General features: G+C 43.5%; 1 protein-coding gene across 1 annotated transcript in view; it reads left to right on the plus strand.

Annotated features, from left to right (window-relative positions):
* The first annotated feature begins 632 nt into the window (after nucleotides 1–632).
* The window catches only part of LOC129088079 (serotransferrin-like), a 44,155-nt gene continuing 18,240 nt past the window's right edge, over nucleotides 633–26,547 (plus strand). The window contains 17 exon segments of the mRNA XM_054595221.1: nucleotides 633–767; nucleotides 2,658–2,830; nucleotides 8,625–8,733; nucleotides 9,492–9,668; nucleotides 10,412–10,559; nucleotides 11,344–11,399; nucleotides 11,939–12,117; nucleotides 13,120–13,297; nucleotides 14,442–14,596; nucleotides 15,202–15,292; nucleotides 15,893–15,931; nucleotides 17,305–17,463; nucleotides 19,004–19,148; nucleotides 20,251–20,315; nucleotides 23,927–24,111; nucleotides 25,289–25,478; nucleotides 25,996–26,011. Of these exon segments, the coding sequence (XP_054451196.1) occupies nucleotides 725–767; nucleotides 2,658–2,830; nucleotides 8,625–8,733; nucleotides 9,492–9,668; nucleotides 10,412–10,559; nucleotides 11,344–11,399; nucleotides 11,939–12,117; nucleotides 13,120–13,297; nucleotides 14,442–14,596; nucleotides 15,202–15,292; nucleotides 15,893–15,931; nucleotides 17,305–17,463; nucleotides 19,004–19,148; nucleotides 20,251–20,315; nucleotides 23,927–24,111; nucleotides 25,289–25,478; nucleotides 25,996–26,011 (2,108 nt within the window). The 5' untranslated portion in view covers nucleotides 633–724.

Here is a 26,547-nt window from a genome sequence, read left to right on the forward strand (position 1 = left end):
CTCTGTCCCTAGGCCAACATGTCCAGCAGGCTGCATGAAGGGAAGGAAGATTTCCAGACCAGGAGCCTCAGCTCTGCAGGGCACAAGGGGAAAAAGCAGCTTTTCAGTTGGGCAGGCCATTAAGACCCCAGGAGCAGGAGACCAACACCTGGAAACAACTGAATAGTGTAGAGCCTGGTGTCTCTGACTTGAAGTCAGCTTAATTCTTCTTTGGCATCCTCTCCCAGGAGAGTCTTTGCCTGTCATTTTTGTTTCTAGTCTTGATCTGGGACAGTTCCCTTCCCTCTTCCACCTGTGGTATGAGCACATAAGACTGGTGCAGGTCCAGCTCTACCATCTAGGGACTCGGGAACAGAGCTTCCCCCCCCCCCCCCCCCCCCTCTCCCCAGGGCCCCTATCAGCTGCAGTTCTGCTCCTGGTACAGAGCGAGCACATATTAACAAAGGACTGATTCTTCTTGAACTTCCTTCCAATCAGCACTTTTGGGCTGGATTTCGTCCAGGGGTCTGACCCAGCGCTCAGGAAATGAAGTGATAGGCGGGGGCGAGGAATGAAGGGGGGAGGGGGGAGGGGCGATTGGGCAAGCCGGCTGTGCAAACAGGAGGTCAAAGGTTGTGCTTGGTCTGCCAGGCCAGGGATAAAGGGGAGCGGGCGCAGTGAGACGGTGCAGAAGCCGGTTGGTTTGTGCCTGCAGCTCTGCCCCACTCTGCAGCAAACGCTGAGGATGAGGATCGTCATCTCCGCCCTGCTGGTCTGCACGGTCCTGGGTGAGTGCAGGCGAGGAGAAGGCCCCTTACACTCCCGACCTCGGTGTCATACCCCCTGGGCTCTGTGCTCTGCTGGAAGCAGGGGAGCCCTTCTTCAGCTCCTTCCTGCCGCACCTCTGCACCTGCTTTAGCACTTCCTGGGGACAGCTCTGCGCCTGCACGCAACTGCTGGTACTTACTTGATTGTGCCTGTTACTTTTTCATGCTCTTCTGCTCTTCTTGCCTCTTGCTCCTCCTCCTTGTCCAGTAAATCTTGTAATAGTGGAATACAATAAATTAGAGCTCTCCCATCATGGTTTATCAAATCCCTTCGCTGGGGCCTCCTCAGTCAAGTCCCAATGGTTTAGGGTGGCATTCGAAGCCTCCCAGACTGATCTCCTCCTCTGTGGCAGTCTGATGTCTCATGCAAGTCATTGGTGCTGATAATGTCTTGCTAATGACGCATGGTTGGCCAGAGGTTTGGAGCATGGGATTTAAAGCCAGACTTCTTGGGTCCAGACATCTTAGGTAGTACAGCCCAGCCTGGGAGGGTAGGTAAGGATAATTGAGGTCGTGGATCCAGGCACCAGTGGAGTTTGCTACACACACCCCTGCAATGGGGCCTGTCATTGGATGGCCTCTCCCACTCTCATCACCTCCTGAGATTATTGGGGCCCCTGTGTCCTCTTTTGCCTGTCACTGATGATGAACAGTCACACCTTTAGAGACGTCCATGTTTAGTGATTTGTCTCTCCTGAAAAGTTTACTCCGGAGAGTTGGTCCCACATTATTTGCTTTTGCCTCACCTCTTCCTCACTCATAACCCCCATGTAACCCATAGGGCTATGCAAGGTAAATACACGACTGAAGACAAATTCCTGCCCGTGGAAACCCTGGAAAGAGTGATTTGGGGAGGGTCTGCCACTGATTCCTGATGCCTCCTGTGATTTCCCAGGGCAGAACTGGGATAAAGGGCAGTTGGGGCAGTAAGGTTCCTGTGGTCCCTCCATATTCATTCTTGAGAACTGTGCCCTCTCCCTTTTCTGCTTGTTGTTTTGTGGCTATTCAGTGGCTTCTCTGAATTAGTTGATCCATGGAGACTGGAGATAACAGATGGTTTAGGGGACAGTGCCAAAGCTCACATGATGGGGCAACACATCTGCAACCACATGGATTTTAGTAGGTATAAACATAGCTGACTTTAGCTTCTCCAATTGCAGCCAAAAAGACTGGTGAAAATTGAGGGTAACTGGAAGCAAAGAGAACTGAGAATATATGGAGTTTCTAGTTATTCTTGGGATAGAGAATGACAGACAAGCGTCATAGGCAAATTCATGATCTCATCAATCATTTATCTCTATCTTCTGGCTAACCAGATGTAATTAACTCAGAATGTTACCTTCTTTAGTTTCCTGGGCAGAGACCAGTATCTGGAAGCCTGGTTTCTAGGCCAGTCTGAGCCACTAATAATAGGTTGGGTGACACTGGGTAAAACATCACTCTTTGAGCACAGTTCCCTCCTCTTTTAAAAATTCTTACCTTGTTGGTTTCCTGAGTTGTGGTATTCAGCCAATGCCTTATAGTAGCTGGAAATGCCCTGTCACTCAGCTGAGGCTTATGCTGAATTGCAGTCCTATGAGTGAGGGAAGGAGGCATGGAGAACACAGAGGAGCAGATGGTCATCTCCCATTGAGAACTGAAGGTCAAGCCAACATTTCTCTGGTTAGCAATGGGTGGCAAGTGGGAAACTGCCTCCCCTTTTCTTGTCCCCAGCCTCAGAATGCAGTGGAATCTGCATTCATGGACAGGAGGGGGAGGAGGACAGGACAGAGAGGATGTACCTTCAGGTCCCTTCAGAGGGTGCTGCTGTGTCTCCCACTGTAACAGGGACCTCTGGCCTTTCTCTCCTAGGGCTGTGTCTCGCTGTCCCCAGGGAAACTGTGAAATGGTGCACCATCTCAAGTCATGAGGCCAGTAAGTGCTCCACTTTCCGCGACAGTATGCAGAAAGTCTTTCCTCAGAGTGGTCCTCTTCTCTCCTGTGTGAAGAAAACCTCCACCATTGACTGCATCAAGGCCATCGCGGTAAGTCACTGCTGCCTAAGGGAGCGTGGAAGACCACCCATACTTTCTGTTGCTCCTGGTGCTTCTTTAATCTGTACTCACATAGAGGAGGCTGATGTGTGGGGCAGTCAACCCCCACTGTTAATAAAATCACTTGAGAAACGGACATAGGAGCAGCCATCTTTAACAAGTAAGTTTTAAAGCCAAATCCAATGTGCTCTGAAAGAGGACTATTTTGAGGCACTAAGTTCTCTGAATTCAGGGAAAAAACAAGAATGCTATCAAATTGATCATATAACATTGCTTAGAAGTTCTTGATACATCATGAGAAGCAGGTGAATGATGTTCGCAGGGAGGAGGAATACGGTGTCGGGGTTGCAGATGACCGCTGAACCCTTTGTTTTCTAGGTTTTCCAAAATCCTCTTCACTCCTTCAACATTGTTCCTGCTTACTTGAACCTGCCAGAGGTTGTGCTAGGCAATGCGGCTGCAGTGAATTTAAACACACATGGTCCTTACTCTTGAGGAGCTTACAGTCTAGTCAGGAGAAAAGAAAAGTATACAAACAATAGGACATGTAATTTCAAACTGTGTGACGAACAATGAAGGAGAAAAGTAGAAAACTCTGACAGAGTACTGGGTGTCAGAGACATCTCCCTGTGAGGGAACAATGAAGCTGAGACCCCAGGAATGAGCGTGGGCAAGCCAAGAACCACAGTATAATACTCCAGGCCATAAACAGCATGTGCAAAGGGCCTGAGACAGGGGAGAGCTGGGCTTGTTTGAGTTGCTGTAGGAAAGCCAGGGTGACAGAGAAAAGCAAGGAGACGGGAAGGAGCCATAATGTGGGAGAAGTAGATTCAGTCAGATGGAGCTTGATTAACTCAAGGAATCAGCGATTTGATATAAACAACTCATGTATTCGGTTTGTTTTTGTGTTCAAATTGCACCTTGGTTACTATCATGGCTTAATTATAACCCCTGAATTATGACATAAGTTCAGGTTTGGTCTATGCATGCCCTTCTTTATTTTTAAATGTGTTAATAATATAAAATAATATTATCCGCAAACTCACCACAGGTTCTTAACACTTCATTCTCACCGATAGCTTACGTCCACAGGGCTGCTTTGCGGCAGCACTGGGTTCCGTGGGAATGGTGACCCTTGGGGTGGTGTAACTCTCTGGCCCTCCTTACAAGGACCTATGTGTTTCCCCTGCCTGAGCAAACAGAATCCTAAGAGTTTTCTGCCTTTTATTTTAGTTTTAAGACTTACATAGGTATGAGAATGAACGATAGTCTTCCTTCTTAGAAAATTATATTACTATATTTTTTGATACTTGCTTTTTTCTCCCCAGTATTATGCTAAGTATCAGCCATGTTGAATACAGACATTGTTCATTCATTTTCAGGTCTACAATAGTCCATTATGTTAGTATACCACAGTTTATTTGTTCTTTTCTGGTCATTAGGCATTTGGAGTGTCTTCAGTTTTTGTTGAGCTAATCGGAGCTTAAGGAATATTCTTATACAAATTTCCTGGGACACAAAAATTACAAGTTTCTCTTGAGTAGATATATATATAGGGGCAGACTTGCTGAGCTATGGGATATGTATTAAACTTTTAAAACAATGCTAAATGTATGATGTTTTAGCAAATACAATATGGTTATTTCAGTTTCCCTTCCACTAGCAGTGCATGAGAGAATAATCCATATCATTTTTGGTGAGTCTGGTATTTTATCATTATGAAATAATCTCTATCTCTGGCAGTGCTTTTGACTAAATTCTGATACACACATACCACATCAGCTTTCTTTTGGTTAGTATCCTCCTGTACCTTTTTCCATTCCTTTATTTTCAGTTTTCTGTGTGCTTATCTTTAGGTGTGTCTTTTGAAACTATATATTGCTGGATTTTGTTTATTAATGCAATCTGACAATCTCATTTGTTTTATATGGCAAATTAGACCATAATTATTATTATTGATAAATTTGGACTTATTTCTGACTTTTTAATTTCTCTTAGTCTTTCTTTTCCTCTAATTCCTAATTCACCCTTTTCTGATTTTTAAAATTTAGTTTGTACATATGTGTTTATTTGCATTTATTTTACTCATCCCCCCCCACTAGCGGTGAATTTAAATACTTTATATTCTTTAATAATTTCCCCTAAATTTTTACTATATATTTTTAGGTTACCAAAGTGTTAAGAGTAAAATAAACTGACCACCCCCTGTCCCCAGCCTTGCCAAATAATAAAAGGATTCTGGAATACAGTAACTCAGACTTCCCTCTTCCCTGTTTAGATATTACTATTTAATGTTTTATATATATTTTTATTAACCCCACAATGTAGGTACTTCATGTATTTGCAGACACTATATATTCATGTAAATATATAGTTAAATATTTTAATTTATTTATTTTCAGAGAGAGGGGAAGGGAGGGAGAAAGAGAGGGAGCGAAATATTGATGTAAGAATGAAACATCTCGTACGTGCCCAGACCAGGGACTAAACTCGCAACCCAGGCATGTGCCCTGACTGGGAATCAAACTGACGACCTTTCACTTTGTGGGATTACACCCAATCAACTGAGCTACACTGGTCAGGGCTAAATATAAATATATTTATATGTGTGCGGGTTTGTTTGTCAATGTATATGTGTGTACACACACCCAAAAACTCAGAAAGAGGGAGGGAGGGAGGAAGGAGAGAGAATATTTGGATTAACCTACATTTTTGTCATTTAATTCATTCACAATCATTTTTCATATTTCAGGACATGTTTTCTTCTTGAAATAGGCCCTTTTGGTGATCTTTTAGAGTAAATCTCTTGGTGTTAAACTCCTCCAGTTGCTCGCTTATTTTTTGTGTTACGGATTTGACTATCATTTCCATAATGAGTAGTGATCTTGAGCATCTTTTCATGTGCTTATTGCCATTCATATAATTTCTTTGAAGAAAATCTTATTCAAGTCCTTGCCCATTTTTGAATTGGTTGTTTTTTCTGTTGTTGAGTTTTTAGGAGTTCTCTATATATTCTTGAATGATAATATTGCTGAATGTATAATTCCAATTTGACATTTTCACAGTGTTTAAAAGTATTCCACTGTCTCCTGATTTCCATCGGAATTGTTGAGGAGTCTTGTGTTGTTCTGTCATTCCTTCAATTATCATCTCTGGACAATTTTGAGGTTTCATTTCCTTAGTCTGCGATATTCCACAGATTCACTATGGTATTTCCAGTTGTAGAAATCTTGGTACTTAGCCTATTTAGGGATTATTGGATCTATCGAGTCATGTTTTTCATCAGTTCTGGAAAATTTTGAACCATTATCTCTTTAAATACTGCTTTTTCTTCAGCCTCTCCATTTGTTTTTTATTAGATTCTAGGATTCCAAAATGACATGTTAGACCTTCTTTAACCTAGCCTCCTTATCTTTTAATACTTTTAAAATAATTTCCATCATCTGCACCTCTTTTTGGCAGCATTCCATATAAATTCTTTGGATACAGCCTCCAGTTTACTAGTTTTCACTTTAAACAGGTCTAATCAACAAGTTTCTTATTCATTTGCTTTTGATTTCATCAGTTACATTTTTGTGTGTGTGTTTCTAGAAGCACCAATTAGTTGGGGTTTTTTTTTTCCTTTTTATTTCTGGTAATTTCCTTTCCACAGGCTAAGGCCTGTGATTGTAGCCTTCACTGAGCACTTAAAATTAAATACCTCATAGGTAGCTCTTCTTCATTGTATCTGACAGTTCTAACCTCTACACCTCTTAAGGGCCAAAATCTGTTTTTTTCTGTTGATGACCATGCATTCTGCCTTACCATCTTCTAGATTTGGTTATCTGCACCTAGGTCACATTTGATTTTAACACCCTGCTGCCTGCACCCGCCCCCCGCCCCATCCCATTTGTTCAGGTTCCGCTCAGAATCCCTGCTGTTCTAGTGGACCCCATGAATTAGGTGTTGGCTCCATGGTTCCTGAGTCCCTAAGGCTCCAGTGATTCCTGCCTGGGATTCTGGTGTCTTGTCCAAGAAAGGCCCAACCTCACTGGCTTGGGAGAGGATCTTGTGTATTTGCTCATTTACTTTGATTTTACAATATGTGTGGTGAGTGGGGAGAGTCTGTAAGGGTTTTCTTGTGATGCCAAGAAAGCCTCAAAGATTGTTTCATGTCTAGTTGTTGAATGAAAGTGAATATATTTAATGGCACTGAAATGTACACCTAAAATGGCTAAATGGTAAATTTTAGTCATGCATTTTATGATAATAAAACAACAATAAAAACAATGCCAACATTAAAAAGATAAGTTTCAGTTAGACAAATATATAGTTTGGCTTACAGTATTTTTTTATTTCATTTAGAAATACTATTGCCTTATTCCCTACCTATAACATGACACAGATCATGGAGCTATAGCTTCTGCCTTTTAATTTTGTCAATTATAACTATTCATAGAGTACTGGCAAGGGCTTCTAGAAAAATCCTTTTGATTAAAGATAGTTGAAGAAAAAAGGCAATAGAAAAATATATTGAGTCTATGTAAAAAACAGTGCTTCTCACTTTAAGAGAAAATAAATTATAACCCTGACTGGGCTGCTCAGTTGGTCGAAGCCTTGTCCCATACAACAAACGGTTGTAAGTTTGATTCCCGGTGAGGGCACATACCTAGTTTGCGGGTTCAAACCCTGGTCAGGGTGCATATGGGAAGCAACCAATCAATATCTCCCTCTCACAATGTTTCTCTCTCCCTTCCTCTCTCTCTAAAATCAATAAACGTATCCGTGGATGAGCATTAAAAAAATTTTTTTAAAGAGCAACTAAATTATACATACAGCGAAAAGGTGCCTAAAATATTTACAGGGAATTATTATTTTAAAGTTGAAGCAGAAAGAAAATAACAACAACAGCCAGCAAGTAACAATGCAATGGAAAAAATAAACCTGTTCCGGCTGGAATTTGAATCCCAACTCCATTACTTACTATGTGGCTTTGAGAAGGGGCCTCTATTTTTTAATGTATAAAATGCAGCTCAGCTGGACTCTGGTGAGCTGTGACATGTCTGAGCAGTCCAGCAAATGAACAATGAGCCATAATGGAAGTAATGATCATTTAGTACTTAGTTCAGAGTAAAGCAAGAGTTAAAACCCAGAGAAACGCTAAATCCATGCATGAAAGACTCCTGCAGTTATACGGACCCAGGGCAGGAGGGTACACTACTGAACACTGAAGCAGACTGGGAGTATCATCAAATCCCCACTCGCCCATAAGGGGGTCTTCACAGTGACTTCCAAGAAGACCTCAGCAGGAGGACCGAGACGAAGAGGTCACCAGACGGAAGCACCTGGGTTCTCAGTGTAAACACGTGTAAAAGCATGGCCAGGCAGGCGGACCCGAGGCATTGACTGCAACTTCTTTCAGAGCCTGCAGTGCATGCATGGGCTGTGCGCCCCATCTGGAGCGGGGAGGGCAGCTTTCCCCCACGAGGCCTGCTAGGAAAAGCTTGTATAACTCAGGTGATCCTAAAAGATCACAAATGATTTTCTGGGCCAGGAGCCAGGCTTCTCATCGGGGGAAAAAATAATCTATTCCTTCCTCTATGTGGGAGCAATAGGAATATGGCAACCAAATTCCCTCACCAGGGTGCTGGAGCCAAATGAAGCTTGGTTTAGTGTGTGATGTGGCCAAGCTGATGGTTTCCGGTCCCAGATCCAAGAAGCCTTGTCAGTTGCCCCCACTCACCTGGGTTAGGTGGGCTTTCATAGAAGGGAGGGCTTCACTGGTGTCCGGTCTGTTTCCTTTCAGGCAAATGAAGCAGATGCTGTGACACTGGATGGAGGTTTGGTGTTTGAGGCGGGTCTGGCTCCCTACAATCTGAAACCTGTAGTGGCAGAGTTCTATGGCTCCAAAGAAGGTACGTTTCCCTGGGAAACCTGGAGGCAGTTTGTGGCCATTGTTCTCCCCTGAGAGACGCTTGTTCTCTCCGGGTAGACTCGTGTTTTCCTTAGTCAGGTGACAGAAGAGTGAGTGGGCAATGAGGTGCCCTCCTGGCCACCACAGGCACAACTCGAGGCCTCTCTGCCTTTGGGCAGGTTGAGGACTGGTGCTAACACTGACCTTCTGGGCCAGGAAAGGGGCTCCCTGGAGAAACAGAGCAGGCTGGGCACAGCCAGACCTGAACCATTCGGGTTCAGAGCTGTAAAGAGAAGTCTCCAAGAACCACGGGTGCCTCATTCACAGGAGAGACCACCCTGGAGCACACACTTGGAGTCCCAACAGCCTTGTGTCTTTTCTGAGGGTAACCGGACTATCCCTGGGCCTGTGACAGGGGACAGGAAATAGTTGGAGTCAGGAATGTGGCCTCCGTGCCACAACTCCAGTTTCCTGGTAGGCTCGGGCTGGTACATGTAGGCAGACAACCCGCAGGGCCAGGGTAGGAAAAATCATTCAGGGCACATGTGCACGTGGCTTCTTGCCCGTGCTTGCCTGGAGAGTTATTACAAATGTCCCCTCTGTGGTCCTTTCTTTCCCTTCCAGCCTAGGAAACTCATCCTGATCCCTCCCTCTTTATGACCCAACCCAACATAAGACCCTAGTCAGGAGCCCAGCAGTGTTGAGCAGTGTTTCCCTGAGGCCCAGGTTGCTGGTCTTCCATTCACACTGTGTCTGCAGATCCACAAACCTTCTACTATGCTGTGGCGGTGGTGAAGAAGGGCAGCGGCTTCCAGCTGAACCAGCTCAAAGGCAAGAAGTCTTGCCACACGGGCTTAGGCAGGTCCGCAGGGTGGAATATCCCCATAGGCTTACTCTACCCGGAATTGCCTGAGCCACGTGAGCCTCTTCAGAAAGGTAAGCGGGCAGGAGGGTGAGTGTCCTCAGGCAGACGTCCCTTCTGTAGGTTCCCACGTAGTCCAGCCTGAGGTCACGCAGACAGGATCAGGTGTCACGTGTGATGACTCCTGGGGTGGAGGTGGGAGGTTAACCAGTTTTAGACTGGCCGGGTCTGCTCTACCAGCAGCGCTTGGGAGCTGTCAGCTGAGTTTTAGCTCTCCACAGCCCAGCGGAGGCTGTTTGGAGGAGTGGGCGCAAGAGCATCAGGCTTGACAGAGGGTTCCGGCAGGTCCAAGGTCACTGGGCCCTCGTGTCCACTCCCTGGGGTGCTTTCCTTTCTGTGGCTCATGGGTTTCCCATTCTGCTGGAGCTCTCTCTGGTGGCCATCTGCTGGCCATGCAGGCCTGCACCTGCCCAGCCGGGTCTGGCATCTTCTGGGCATGGCTTCCAGAAGAGACCTCTCTGAGCTGTTCCAATCTGACAAGGCAGGTGGGGAGCTGACAGCGACCTGAGACAGGCCTTTGCTGGTGGCAGGCACAGTCCTAATTCTGGGGAAGGGCAGGGAAAGGACAGGGGTTATTAACCCATCCCCCTTTGAACCCCTGATCTTGAGGTGGCAGCATACCTAAAGGCCAGCTGGGGCTGGTATGCTGGTTTTGCTCTGGTCACTCTCAGTTCACTCATGAGCCTGGGCTGGGAGCTGTAATTGTCTCTGGCCAGGCTGGCTCATGCCCTTTTTTCCACTTCTCTGTGTTGAGCAGCAGTGGGCAATTTCTTCGCGGGCAGCTGTGTCCCCGGTGCGGATGGTTCAGCCTTTCCCAAACTGTGTCAACTGTGTGCAGGAAAAGGGCCCAACAAGTGTGCCTTCTCTAACCACGAACCATACTTTGGCTACTCGGGTGCCCTCAAGTGAGTGAGACTGTCTGCTGGTTCATGGCAGCCAACACCTTCATTATCTTGAGGTTGGGAAACTCTCTCTGGACCACAGCAGAGTCCAGCTGGTAACAGGAGCATTTAGGAGGCCTATTTCCCTCACAGTGACTCAGTGATCCAGTTGTGTCTCCTAGGCAAGGCCAGTGCATGCTCCCTTCAGTGACATTGATAAGGAAGCCCCTTTTCTGGGAACTCTTGCATCCCCAGAGCCCTTGCATCTGGCCCAGTGTCTTCTCACTGTACTTGACAGAGCCTGAGGGGATAGGCATGTCCCTGGTGTCCAGGCCATATATCAGTGACTGGCCCTCTGTTTTCTATTGCAGCAGTCCCTTGTTCAATATACTGGCCTCTCTCCTGCTTCCCCTCATGGCCTCTGTGCAGATAGCTCACATGGCTTCTTTTCCCTTGGTTATACCCTATAGCTTTATAGTCAGCTAAGGGTACTTCTTCTCCAACAGGACATACTCTGACTTTATCCTCCATTTAAAAAGTTTGAAAACTCTGTACTAAAATGTCTTCAGTGCCTTTTACGGCTTTGGGGCACACAGCGAGGGACCTCTAACTCCTGTGAACTCATCCCTCCCACATCAGCAGTACCCTAGATATCAATGCCCCATGGTGCTTCCTCTGCTGTGGGACAGCAAAGAGGTCTCCACCAGGGTCTCCCCTAGTCCCAGGGCTGGACAGTGGGATCAGACCCTCAAGCCCAAGGAGAAGGGTCTGTCCTGCAGAAACCCTCCTAATGTATTTCTTCTCACAGGTGTCTAATAGACGATGCTGGGGAGGTTGCCTTTGTCAAGCACTTGACGATATTCGGTAAGGATAGAAGAAGAATTTGCAAATCCCCTCAAAGCAGCGGGCCTTCTCTTTTTCCTACCTCCTTTTTCATGCTCAGTAGTCAGATATGAGCACAATGTGTTCCTCCTTTATCATTGTTTGGGTTTCTACCTGCCCAGAGGTATGCGCTTGTAGGTTCCCTGCCTTGACTCTTGGGCCTCTTTCTAACATTCAACGTCCTGGATACAGGGACCCTTCCTTTTTTTAAGTGTTGCCATAGTAAGGGATTGGGGGCAGGTCTGGCCCACTCTAGCCTGTAGTTGGCCTGCTGAGATGAGTCCATTTATGGGGTATGGGACAGTCATCCCTGCATTTGGTATCAGAAGCTTCCTTGCTTATAACTGGTTGTGGGATTTTGAGCAAGTCATGTTCCTTATATTTTTTTTGGCCCTCAGTGTTCTCTCTAGGCTTCTCAGCTCATATATTTTATGACGCAATGGGATTTCAAAGGAGGGGTGGGGGGACCATAGCTCATGGCTTTGCCTGCAGTAGGTTCATGCGGGCTTTCCTTCCCCCAGAGACTGTTACAGACCAGGCTGAGAGGGAAAAGTATGAGCTGCTCTGCCTGGACAACACCCGGAGGTCAGTCAACGAATATGATAGATGCCACCTGGCCAGAGTCCCTTCCCATGCTGTTGTGGCCCGAAGTGTAGATGGCAAGGAGGACTTAATCTGGGAACTTCTCAATCAGGCCCAGGTACCAAATCCACTGTCCTCCTTCCTACTTAGTGGTCCTTTGCTTAGAGTTGGGGCATTTTCCTTTGTTCCTTTATTGCCACTATGGAACCTTCTGTTTTCAAGACATAGTGGGAATTATGCCACACATCAGCCACTTACCTAAAAGTTCCCAGCATTTTGTGACACCAAATCTCAGCATTCTTCTGAGTGGCACATGGCCCAGTCTTGCTTTATCATCTGCCAAACCTCTACATTTTGGACCAGTGATATAAAGATGCTTCTTATTGCTCCATTCCATTTCTTTCCATTTAAATCAGGCCTTCTAGGACAAGGGCAAACACTACTTCCCCCATGAGGCCTTCCATGACCTCCCCAGAAGGAAATGATCTCTTTTCTGATCTGACTGCAAGGGAGCCATTTGCACAACCAGCTTTACATCCCTAGAGCAGTGGGCCCTGGCTAGTGTGGCTCAGTAGATTGAGCATTGGCCTGCAAACCAAAAGGTTGCTGGTTTGATTCCCAGTCAGGGCACATGCCTGGGTTGTGGGCCCACTGCCCACAGTAGGGGACATGTGAGCAGCAGCCACACATTGATGTTTATCTCCTGCTCTTTCTCCTTCCCTTTCCCTCTCTTTAAAATAAAATAAATAAAATCTTTAGAAAAAAGAAAAATAATACATTCCTAGAGCAATGGAATGCCAGAAATGAGCCAACTATCTATCACCCAGCCCTCCCATCCACCCACCAAGAATTTAAGTGGCAACCACACAATGTCAGCCTCTGACGGGGATTCTTTTCTTGTACTCAGTAAGACAACAACCTGGCCAGGGAGACAAGCACAGAAACACATCCAGGGAAATAGGGCTGGGGGCGGAGAAGGTGATGAGTAGGAAAGAGCAGGCCTGACTGGCAGCTTGAAAATTTCATGTTTCAATTTAGGTTTATGGGATTTTTATTTTTCTTCACAACTTAGTCACTGTAGCCATTCATTGTTTTTTGTTTGTTTTTTTACTATAAACAGGAACATTATGGCAGAGGTAAATCTGAAGAGTTCCAGCTCTTCAGCTTCCCTGGTGGGAAAGACCTGCTGTTTAAGGACACTGCTCAAGGGTTTTTCAAGATCCCCCCTAAGATGGACTCACAGATGTACCTGGGATATGAGTATGTCACTGCTCTTGAGAACTTGAGGGAAGAGACACGTGAGTACTTGGGAAGGATCGTGTAACCTTAGGAGTTTGGAAACATGGTGTGGGTGGGAGCTTGGGAACCTGCCCTAATGTTATCTGCCCTACTTGTTGGACAGATGCTAAATGGCATTCGTCATCATGAGATGTGCCTGGGCATCACCAAAGGGCATTAAAAGAAATTCATTCTTAAAATGACATTATTTCCCTTGTATAAATCAGGGCTGCCCAACCACTCTGAAGTCAATTAGCCTGGCACAAAGTCAAAGAGAATGAAAATAATTGCCTCCCTGCAGCCAGTACATGATCAGCATGTGCCTTACTGAGGCTGGAGCTCTAGACAGGTCCATTCTGTTCATAAATTTCCTTGGGTCACTGGAGGTTTGTTTGATATTCACTCATTCAATAGACATTTATTGATTATCTGGCAATAAATTGTGCTAGGTGCTGTGTATATATATAATGGTGAGACAAACATATATTAGATTATGCTATCATGAAACTTTCTCACCAGTGGAGAAGATAAAGCTTCAATGAATAGTCATTCTATTGAATGATAAATTAAAAAGGAGAGTTTACTCAAAAGAAGCTATAAAACAAAAACAAAAAACAAAAAAACAACAGAGCAGAACAAAATATCATGGCCTTATGAAGTCATGGAAACAAAAACATGTCCTGGAGTTAAGGTAAGGTTTCCCTGAGGAAGTGACTCTTGAGCTGAGCCTGGAAGTTAAGTAGATGTTCTTTCATTCAGCAGACATTTATCGCACTGACCATGGGCCAGACGCTGTCCTGAACAATGAAGGTGCTATGGAGAAAAAGACAGGGATGGCCCTTGCCTGGCTGAGCTTATGTTCTCCTACAGGGAACAGACAATAAAGAATGAACAAATAAAGGAGAACAGCTCAAATGGTTACATGTTATTTCAAAAAGAAAAGGAAAAAAACTAACCTGAAGTCATAGAGTCCCCAGTAATTGGGAGGATGATAAGAAGTCAACCAAGAGATTGTTATTGCCTCTTTTCTAAGATGATTAATTCCTTGAACGGAATCTGTTTAGGCAAATCCCAGAATTTTCATGAATTCAGTTAGTAGCATTCATAACCAGCAGGCAGCTTCTGGTGCCTTTCTAAACACCCATTCTCTTTCTTATGCCCTAGGCCCACGTGTCCCAAAGAATGTATGTCAGAGTGTGAAGTGGTGTGCAGTAGGTCACCAGGAGAAGGCCAAATGTGATGAGTGGAGTATAAACAGTAATGGGAAAATAAATTGTGAATCAGCAGAGGTCACTGAAGACTGCATTGCCAAGATCATGGTATGTCATTCTTGCCTCCATAGGGCAGTATCCCTGCCACTGCTGCCTGCCTGCCCCTAAGGCTGTGGAAGTGTTCCTGGGAATGATATGAAAACCCAGAAATATTCAGATATGTGAATGAGGCAGCTAACTCATTGGGAAAAATGAGTTAAGAACCTTGCCCTCACTGTAGGAGCTCAGCTCCATAGAAGCTTCGGTACTTTTGAGCTTATAGATCTGATAGGCTCCTTGGGGCTGGGCTCCACTCATCTATCTTACAAAGGAAAATTCTTGGTGTTAGAAGGTTGTGGTGGGACTGTCTCAGAGACAGTGTGTCCTATTAGAGAACAGGCAGACTTAATGTGGGTCTTTGCTCCTGAGGAAACTAAGCAAGACACCCAGAATTGATCATCCATTCATGATGGTTTGGGTGAAAATGATAGTATATTTTATTTTCTATGTTGTGTGTGCCTGGCTGATCCTTTGGAGATCCAGAACTTGCAATGGCTGTCTTTGGGGTCATTTATGACCAGTGCTGGGAAGGCTGCTTCAGGAAACACTCAGAAGGACAAATGGGATAGTAAATGGCCTATTTTCATCTGTTGTGTTGTGCTGTGTCTTTGCAGAAAGGAGAAGCTGATGCCATGAGCTTGGATGGAGGGTTCATCTACATTGCGGGCAAGTGTGGTCTGGTGCCTGTCCTGGCAGAGAACTACAGTAAGTGGAAGAGGTTCCCCTCAGTGTTTTATTTCCTCCAGACCACAAAAAAAGGAAACAGGAAAATCATAGCCTGATTCATACCACATCGGCCATAAAGCTCTCGCTTACTGAGCACTTCCTATTTCCCAGGCTCTGGGCTCCCTCATCTCTAGTCCCCACAGTGATCTTGAAGGATAGATCTTCTATTATACTTTCCACCAGGGGAAATGGAGGCTTTGCATTGTGAAGTTCTAGCTAGAAGATATCCCAATGCAGAGAGTAGTTGGGATTCTCAGTTGGGATTCCTGGCAGAACTTGCTTACAAAACTCACACCTCTCCTATTGCTCTGATGCAGGGATTCAAGTATAGTAGGCAGAGACATCTGTGACTGACTCCAGAACAGACAGAGCAGGGAACTTGAAATTCATAATTTTGGGCTACTTTCTGTAGGCCAATGAGTTGAAGTGAACTTGCACAATCAAGAGAACTTGGGATTTTTGGGAATTGGTGATGTATAGTTTTCCTGGCCCTTTTTATTCTGATTTGCAACATGGGAAAGGTATGGTTTCCAATCAATAAATAAATATTTAATGATTTCTTCATTTTCTCTTCTCCAGAAGTTCATGACAATAACTGTGAGAACACACCAGAAGAAGGTGAGTTGGGATTGGTAACCTCATGAGTTTAAGATAAATTCCATTGCTTTTGGGAAAGGGGAAGGTAAGTTTAATTTAAAATCAAAAGTAGATAGGCAATGAAAGAGACCAATTTTTAGAATGTAAAAGAATCATGGAAAAATAGTAATCAGTACTGATGGTTACTCTTTTACACTTGCCATGACCTGCACAAAAGATTTCCCATTTAATCCTGTAAGGTAGGTCTTATCATCTTCTAAGGATGCATAAGAGGACCAATGGCTGACAGAGCTTACAAGCTGCCTAGGCTCCTATGTCCATTAAGCAAATCCACACCCTCCTTACCAGTCCTGACTGCCTTAAATTACAGTAGGCCTACATAGTTTCAGATGAGAGTTAGCACCAGTGCGGAGCCTTGTATATTTGTGGCTGGCAGGGATGAGGAGATAGGCTCACACAGACAGATATCTAGGAGTATAAAATTACCCAGTCTCCCAGCCAGGGCTGGGCTCAGAACCCAGGCCAACCTGGCTCTCACCCAGAGGTCTGGCTGGGGTAGATCTGGAGAGATGGGGTGGGAGCAATTCAGGAAGTCTTACACCACAGTGGGCGCTCAGTCCCAGAACCCCTGTGCTCAGGTCTCTCCAGGTTATTTTCTAGCTACTAGTGTGCAAGTCTGTTCTGTGACTTCCTCTGATTACAACCTCCGAGCCTTTCCCCATTACTCTAGGAGCAAAACATAGAAAGGCCTATTCTTACTCCATGGATAATATACTTTTTCTGGTTTTTTGTTGTAAACAATTTATTGAGTTAAATTAGAAAGCTGAAATCTTGGGTTGATGTTCTATTCCCATATTAAAGGATCAGCAACTATTTGCTGCAAAAGATGGCAGCTGACTTGATTTTGACATTTTCCACTTAACATATTTATTTTGGCACAAACCTGTAGTCTCCTTTTCACAAAATATCTGGCCAGAATATTCCCTGTAGTTTATTAGTCATGTACTACACTTTACTGATAATTGTTAGTGTATTAAATGTTGGAGTTACATGTACTCTCCTGCATTCATTCCTCTGATATTCCACAATGAGGAGTGCATTGCTGATTTATAATTTCAGTAGCTTTGTGCCTTTGGGAAGAATCATATATCAGCCATTGCTCTGATGATAATATATTCTTAGTATTTTGACTTTTTCAGTTCAGATTAATCTCCACCTGACAGGGTGACTTGGACTTCATCTTACGCAGTTATTGGGAAGGGCCTTTCAAAGACAGTTGGAATGATTCAGAATAATTTTGCTTCCAAAGGGAGATAGCAGGCTTTGACTGCAGAGAGACATGCTAGACAGCCTTGAGGTGTTAATACATCCCTTTTTTGGTGTCTTTCTGGTAGGGTATCTTGCTGTGGCCGTGGTTAAGTCATCGGCACCAGATGACCTCACCTGGAACACTCTAAAAGGCAGGAAGTCCTGTCACACTGCAGTAGATAGAACTGCTGGCTGGAATATCCCCATGGGCCTGCTCTACAACAGGATCAACAGCTGTGAATTTGGTGAGTGAATCCCAGGAGGTCACTATAGTCAGGGAAAGGCAGAAAGAGGTATACTAGAAAGAGAGTGGTATGGTACAAAGCACTGCAGCAGCCCTTGTTCTATAGCAGTTAAAATTTGGTTAAAGAGAACCTCAAGGAAATACCTAAAAGGGATGGTAGGCCTGGGGAGATGAATCAGAATGGTTCTTTTCGGTTGCTCATAATGGCTTACCTTTCTCTCTCCCAAAAAAAAGAGGAGAGGTGAGCAGTCCATACTGATATGATCATCAGAAATCCAGGCCCCTTCTCTTTTTCTGCTTTACCATTCTGAGCCGGAGGCCTCCATCTCCAAGGTCACCCATAATCTCCATCACATCCATAATCCAGGAAGCCTCAAGGAGCAAGGAGTAAGGGCAATTTAAAGTGTGTGCCACCCACTGTTAAATTCTTAAAGAAGCCATTCAGGAAATCTAACCCAGCTACTTACTTCAATTAACTTCTTTTTGCTCAGAACTTAGGTACATAGTCCACTCAGCAGTAGAAGAAACTGGAAATGTCATGTTTTATTTGGGCATGTTTCTGCCCAGATTAAACCAGATCTTGTTCTAAAAAAATTAAAAATAGGATTACCAGAGGATCTGGCAATTCCACTACTGGGTATTATCCAAAGAAAGCAAAAACACTAACTCAAAAAGATATATGCACTCCCATGGTCCCTGCAGTGTTATTTACAAGAGCCAAGACATGGAAACAGCCTAAGTGTCCATCAATAGATGAATGGATAAAGAAAATGTGAGATACACATACTGGAATATTATTCAACCATAAAAAAAAGGAAATCTTGCTATTTGCAATAACATGGATTTACCTCAAGGGTATTATAGTAAGTAAGTCAGGCAGAGAAAGACAGATACCATATAATCTCACTTATATGTGGAATCTTAAAAAAAAAAAAGAAAGAAACCAAACCAAGCTATTAGATACACAAAAGACATTGCTAGAGGCCAGGGGTGGGGTTTGGACAACATGGGTAAAGAAGATTAAAAGGTACAAACTTCCAGTTACAAAACAAATGTCATAGGGTGATGTACAGCATGGTGATTAAAGTTAATAATGCTGTGTTGCATATTTAAAAGTTGCTAAGAGAGATCTTAAATTTCTCATCAAAAGAAAAAGAATTTATAACTATGTAGGATGACAGATGTTAACTAGATTTATTGTGGAGATTGCTGTACAATATATTCATAATCATTATATTGTATACCCAAAACTGATATAATGTTAAATGTCAATTACATATCAATAAAATAATCAATGGAGAAAAAATTTAAGAACTAGATCTTTGTTACTAAGGAACAAGGGAAAATGACTATTGGGTCAACAACTACAATTCTGCTATAGGGCTTTCTAGGCAATATGAACATGTGGGATCTTCAGGTCTCTGTAAGGTCTTGGCGTACTCGACCTGTTTTGGGCCATACATGCCTTTTATGTGTTAGATTAAGGCCATTCATATTGACTTGGTTAGGAAAACCTGACTTCCTCTTGTCCTTCTGCACAGATAAATATTTCAGTCAAGGCTGTGCTCCTGGGTATGAGCCATCTTCCAATCTCTGTGCTCTGTGTATTGGCTCAGAAGGTAGCCCAGGAAAGGAGTGTCAACCCAACAACAATGAAAGATACTATGGCTATACCGGGGCTTTCAGGTAAGTCTTATAACATGGATATGAGTATAATAAAACCCCCAACTCTCACAAGATTCCTTTTTAGGAACTCAGGTGAGTTTCTTATGTTTCTAGCCTGTTAGTCCTGCATGTATCAGGGTGCCACATTCAGCAACCATACGAAGAACCCTGAGGTAAGGGGCACCCAGGCCCCTCCAGGACTCTTGCCTCCAGACCCGGCTGTCATAAACAGCAAAGACTGGAAGTATGATACAAATTAGAAATTCTCAACAGAGGGCAATTTGCCCTCTGGGGATATTTGGCAGTGTCTGGAGATGTTTTTGATTATCAAATAGGGCTGGGACAGGTTGGGGGGTGCTTCCGACATCTAATTGGTAGAGATTGCTAAACATCCTGCATGCATATGACAGCACTCTACAACAAAGAGTGATATGGTTCAAAATGTTACAAGTGCCAATGTGCAGGAACCCTAATATAGTTGAATACTATATTATTCATGTAACCTTCCATGTACCTTTGGGGAACCTACAACCATACTCACCTAGAAATATACAAAAGTAAAGTACATGATTTCTACATTCTCAGCTACAACTCTATTCCATGAAATGTTTATCATTTTTATAGAGACACCTGAGCACCTCATGACCTTGTGCTTTTTAGCTATCCTTTCTGATTCAGGCCTGTGTTACTTAGTAGCTCATGAATCCATCAACTTGCACAATGATGGTAGTACTGTAACTGAACTTCTCAGTAGTAAAGTAAAAGAACAAAGGTTATCCCTCACTGGAAAGGTACTCTCTAATATCCATTTTAATGCTAGGAAAATGATGTAGCTCTCTGTTGGAGAAACTGTGCCAGAATTTAAGCTTTAGTATGTGGAACCGAGATTTTATAACTACAAAGCAAATGGGAGGTTTTGTTTTCTTTTTCTTTATTACTTACATTTGTAATATATGTAAGATTAGTGATAATTTGTTATTAGTAATAATAGATTAATGATAGAAGGGGTGTCCCAATTGCTAATATTAGATGGCCAGCCCTAGATCTATAAGGTGGCCATCCTGAATGACAGGTGTATCTTGCTGACTTCCCTTCTTCTTCCTTCCTACCTTGCTCTCTTTAGGTGTCTGGTTGAAGCTGGAGACGTGGCTTTTGTGAAAGACCAGACTGTCATGCAGAACACTGAGGGTATGTGCACATGCTCCTCTGCCCCTAAAAGTTGGGGTTTCTGGGTTCCCTTGTGCTCTGGATGCCTGGTAGAAGTGTTATGGACTCTGTTAGGCTCCATAGATCTGATTCTCAACCTTTTTGTTCAGTGAAGACAGAATTTTTCACGAGGGTAAGCAGAATAATAAGGACTGTGAGGTTCCAGTGGACCTAAATTCTCTCCCAGGAACCCTCCCATGGATGCTGGCATTATGTTGCCTGTCCCCTAAATATTGCAGGGCACATTTCTGAAGAACAAGGATATCCTCTTATATCCCTACATTACAATTATCAAGATAAGGATATTTATATTAACATGGATTTAATACTCATCACATCCACAGTCCACATTCAAATTTTCTGAATCATTGCTAAAAGATGCTTTATAATTATTTCCAGGTCCAATATATATTCCAATATATTCTATGTCCACTGAAAAAAGCCTGGAGACAGTGGCACATCAGTAGCAAGATCTTGGATTCTAGAACCACCTCCAACAAAAGGAACCAGGGCCCCTTAGAACTATAGGTGATTCTAGAGCTGGGCAGGAAAAATATAAAGCGAGCTTGTTACAACATGGCGAAGTGCTCAGAGTCATGGACACATGAAAGCACACAGGAGACATTTTGAAGGACCATTTTGAAGGACCCATTGGCCAAATTTGGGACATTCTGAACATTAAAATAATAATAATAATAATATAAAAGATAATAACCCATTGGATAAAATAATACATGAGTTCACCCTGATTAAACAAATGAAGGTAAAAAGACAGATCTTCCTTATCATAGAATGCTAACTAATAAATGTAGAAATAATTATAGAGTTAAAAAATCACTGGCACCCAATATAGTAATAATTTATTCAGTCAAGAATCATTATTGGATACTAAAACTAGTGGGTAAATATTGGATGGCTATGAGATTAAAAAACAAAACAGAATTTTTAAAAAGTTGGTAAGAATGAGTACTTATCTGCCCACTCTGTCTTGCTAACTGCTTATAGAATCCACTATAGTCCACAAAGCTATTACCTCCTTCCTTTCCTCATGCCCCTTCACACAACCTCAGATTTTCCATGCAACTCATCTACAATGAACTAGTGTGGCACCGCCTCCTCCAAGAAGCCTTCCCTGATGGCACATGCACATTGACGACAGAATCCTCTGTCCATATTGCTAGTGTTTTTGAATTCATCACATTCTGTAATAAACTTTGGCCACAGGAAATCTTTGAGCTCTTTATTCCTCCTTTTATGTCTCAACATCTACTATAGTGTGTGGCATATAGAAGTTGCTGACAATTTACTTCGTTTGGCTAATCTTTCTTTCTTTCTTTCTTTCTTTCTTTCTTTCTTTCTTTCTTTCTTTCTTTCTTTCTTTCTTTCTTTCTATTATTTTTGCTTTTTTCTCTAAGGGCTGTCCTTTTTCCTGATATTGAGTGTTACCCTAAGACTGGTCCTTCGTACTTCTTGATTTCTTTTTGTACTCTTCTGAGTAGGGCTTCCCTCTCTAGGCTTCAACTCTCCACTGCTTGCAATGACTCCAAAAGCCTTACCTGCTGGGGGGCAATTTAGAGAAGTGGGCTAACCTCCCATCTAAAACCATCCCAGGATCTCTGTTTGCCATGTGGTAATGTGCAAAGTACACTGGCACAGCAACCTCAGCCTGTGTAAATCCAAGCTCCTCATATTCTCTCAAAAGCCAGTCCTTTTCCCACAGCCTCTGTCCTTATTGAAGACTTTACTGTATGCCCTGTCAGTCAAGCCTAGATTAGCTACTCAGTCAGTATATTTTTTGTTTCTTCAAAATATGTCTTTATTAATTCTGTAGTATGTTGTGATATAGAAGAATCAGGATACAAAAGCGTGTGGACTGTATGATCCAATTACTTCGATATGTCTGCATATTATGTGTATGCGTGTCAAAAAAGTCTAGAAGAAATGTACCAGTCTTGAAAGTGGTTGCTGTGGGATTGTAAATGCTTCAAAATTTTCTTCCTTAAACTATGTAGCACTTTACAAGTTACTTTTGTACAAAATCAAGGATTACTTTTACTGGAAAGAACAAGTTTTATCATGCTCTTCTAGATGCCCGCTGCTACCCTCCTCACCTACACTGAAGCTCCTCCCATCTCATTATTCTTAACTGTCCTGTTCCAGGCTCTGGCTCCTATATTAACATTGACTTTCATTCATAAATTCTCATAGACCCACTGTTTTGTCTTGCCAAGTGCCACACTCCATCGCACACTCGAGGCCTTTAGTGCGTGGGCGTGCCTCACTGGTTCAGCTCCACTGCCCAGGACTCAGACCCAGTGGGGCCATTTTCCTTTCATCCATTAGAAACACTAGGTTCATACCTGACTCTGGGTCTTACCAGTACCCTCCATCCTCCCCCCAAGAAGCACTGATTTCTCCTCCTCTCAATCCTACACATGTTACAACACACATGTAAAAACCTCGTCTCCTCCAGCTAGCTTCCCCTAATTGACATACTCACTGTGTTGGTTCTGAGCTCACACAGCATTTAGGGTGTGTTCCACAAAATAGAAAATGTTATTATCTGTGCCCTGAATTTTTGCTTTTGGTATGTGTGCTATTTTCCTCTCTCTAATAAGACTGAGTCTTGCAGAGAGCTGAGAACGTAGTATTACATAAATGCTTAGATTACATGTAGAATATATGGGTTTGGAGAGAACAGTGATGAATTTTATTTGGAAGGTGTTGAGCTGGAGGGACTGGTAAGAAAGGAAAGGAGAAATGTTAAAAGGTGAGTGGAGATGTATGCAGTTACTAGGCAGGGAGAGGCAGGCAATTTGGAGTTTTCTATTAAAACTAAAAGTGTACCTTTGGGGAATGTAGGAAACAGGTATTTTATCTTTATATACAAGTAATATAAAATTTTATAATAGTGAATTCATGTATTAGTTGTTCAATTAAATGAAGGAAACTAACTGGAAATTAAATTAGGAAAAAAATTGCAACACTGCATTTTTGGAGAGAAGTAAAAACTGGGAAAACATATTTGAGGTCTGTCTCTAGAAGAAGGAGCCAAAATCTTGAGAATGGGAGAGCTGTTCTTTTCTAGAGAGGATCCAGAGAAGATGAAGCAAAGGGCTGAGAACAGGATATGGACCTGTGTGCACAGAGGACTGCATATTTTCACACAGAGCCAGTATGAGTGAGTCAGACTTAAAGCACTGCTGCAGTTTCTGAAAGGGCTTCTGGCAAAGTTCTTTTGCTTCTTGGTGCAAGAAGATACAGCACAAAGATTTTCAACTAGTTGAGGGTCATGTTCTTTCTATGCTTGAGCAAGAGGTCCAAATGCCTTTGAATTTAGTAGAAATGAAGAACTTTCTGAACAGCATCCACAGGATATAGTCCACTCTTCCCTGGCTGGGTGGGGCAGGTTGGAAAGGGTGGTCACTAGGAATTCCTGCTAAGTCTCTTCCTCTCCACATCACTGTAACCTCAGTGTGTGTACTTCTGCTGGTCACTGGACCCAGGCCCTCCACTGGGTCTGTCATATCCCTCCGGAGACGGTCTTTGACCAAAGCCATCAGCTGTGGCTGACCCACCTTCTCTATCTCCAGGAAGGAATCCTGAAACTTGGGCTAAGAACCTAAAGCAGACGGATTTCAATCTGCTATGCACTGATGGTACCAGGAAGCCTGTGACTGATGCTGCGAACTGCCACCTAGCCCGATCCCCAAATCATGGTGTGGTCTCGAGGGAAGATAACGCAGCTTGTGTTCGCCAGGTGTTACTTGACCAGCAGGTATGAACCAGCCAGGGCCTCCCACCCTTTCTTTCTGGGTGGTGTGGCTTCTTTGGGGGGAACTCACAGCTAAATGCACCCTGCATTCCAGCATTCTCTTTCTGGAAACTGGAATTGGGAGGGCATGGATTGTGGAACTGGATCTCCAATGCCTGGCTCTCCTGGTCACTAGAGATAAGCCCCCATCTGACAAGAATGTCCTCAGGTCTGCCTTCTTGCTTGCCCTTAACCTTGCTTTGTGGTGCCCCTCATTTTCCGCATATATAATGTTGTTTTTTTTTTTTTAAATGAAGGAGACTGATTCTGTTTTCCAGACCTCCTTGACATAGGTCATAAAATGCAAATCTGTGTTTCTCTTGCTTAGACAGACTGAGAGTTACTCCAATATCCAGACGACACAAGACCCCTACCCTCACAGAGCTTCTTCTCTGGAACAAATAACCGACCCAGGCCAGACTTGGAGGGAAGAGGGGCTGTCTAAGTATTCTAATCTGAAAGGCTCCTCAACTCACATCACCACCTCCCCCTCAACCACAGCTTCCTGACTATTGATTCACCATTAGTTGTTTTCTTTTTGTTTTTTTTTTAAATTAAGATAGCATATCTCTGTGAGTCTTTTCAAGGTAACTGATAATAATAATTCAGATTTAATGAAGACTTCCTAGGTGCTAGGTGGAATGCTAAACTTTTTGTAATCATCATTTCACTTATAACCTTAAGAAGTCTGGAGTAATCAAGCTTCTTGCCCAAAATAGGATCAAAGATGTAGTCAAACATGAACTTGCAGCAACCACCTGTAGCACCCCTCACTGGGTGGCTCATGTTTAATATCTTCTCTGACAATAACAGGTGGAAGGGACATGTTTCTCTCCTCTCATTTCCCAGAAGCAGCCCTCACAGCCATGGCTAAGGAAGTACAGAGATCAGAGAAACTAGGAGTGAGTGGCTGGGTGGGAGGGACTTCACAGAGGAGGTAGGACTTCATGAAAGCATGGAGCCAGGGCTAAGCAAGGGCAAACTCCAGGCGAGGCTGGTGAGAGATCCTGAGGCATCCTCTGTAACTGCCCTTTCTTTCCAAAGCCATTTCCCAGCTTTCAGCCTCCTCCATCTCATCCATGGCAGTGTTCCTAGCTGCTCACTACCACAGGTCCTCATGCACTTTCTGTTCATTTGACAGGCCATGTTTGGAAAAAATGGAAGTATCTGCTTGCGTGACTTTTGCATGTTCCAATCTAAAACCAAGGACCTTCTGTTCAGGGATGATACAAAATGTTTGGCCAAACTTCAGGACAAAACAACATATGAATCATACTTAGGAGCAGAGTATGTCACGGCCGTGGCTAACCTGAAACAATGCTCAACTTCAAGTGAGTAGGAGGAACAGCACGGGGGAAAGCTACAAAGCAAATACGGGCAGGGCTCTGGGTGGTGGGTACAAAATGAGAAGTAGGCTACAGTCCTCAGGAGGTGACTAATGGACAAGATGAGTTAATGATGGAACAATTTGATCCCCAAACATAGGAAAGTCTAGCTATATGGGCAGATGGCAAGGAGGTCATGAGCAATGAAGTAGTGAACTGCCTGGATATGCAGGATTCTGAAGTGAGAGGTTTATGTGCCCATGCCCATTGCCATACACTAAAATCCTTTTTAGATACAGAGTTGCATTGTCCAATGCATAGGTAGCCCCTAGCTACATATGGCTATTTAACTTTAAATTAAATAAAATTTACAAAAAGAAAAATTTAGTTCCTCAGTCATACTCTCCACAATTCAAATGTTTAACTACGTGTGACTCCATATAGGTGGGCAAAGATAGCATTTCCGTCATCGCAGAAAGATCTTTAACACAGCACTACTCTTGAGAGTTTGAACAATGCTAAGTTCTGGTAACAGTAAAGTCATACATACTGCTCATCTGGAACACCAGTTTTCTCAGAGTTAAAATACAAAAAAATACACCTTTGCGCTTTATCTAAGTTGGCCTTTATTTAATCACTTGAAATCATTTGGAAGATATGGGAGAATAACATGGTTATAGGGTGAATATATGTCAACATTTGTATGCAAATAAGTGAACCATGGTCCTTAAAATACTGATTCCCAGGCCCTGGGGATACTGATTCAGCAAGTCTGTGCCACAGTCAGGGTTTCTGCATTTTAACAGCTACCCCACATACTTCTGATGTAAGGAACATGCTTGCCCATGGCCACAGCTGTGAGCACCTAGGTCATATTTATTTAAACTATATCCTCCAAGAGGGGAGAAAGTCTGGCTCTGCTATTCTCTGCTCCATCCCCAGCCCCTAGTACAGAAACTGGCACATGACAGGTGCCCAGTGCCTCTTGCTGTGGTAGTTCCGCACCTGCCTGAAGAGGTCAGGGAGAACAGTCCTTTCAATTTCCTTCCAGGCAGATGGGCTCAGGTATGGAGTT

Source organism: Pteronotus mesoamericanus, unplaced genomic scaffold, assembly GCF_021234165.1.
Source record: "Pteronotus mesoamericanus isolate MK-2021 breed Mesoamerican mustached bat unplaced genomic scaffold, CSHL_Meso_final scaffold_54, whole genome shotgun sequence".
NCBI lineage: Eukaryota > Metazoa > Chordata > Mammalia > Chiroptera > Mormoopidae > Pteronotus > Pteronotus mesoamericanus.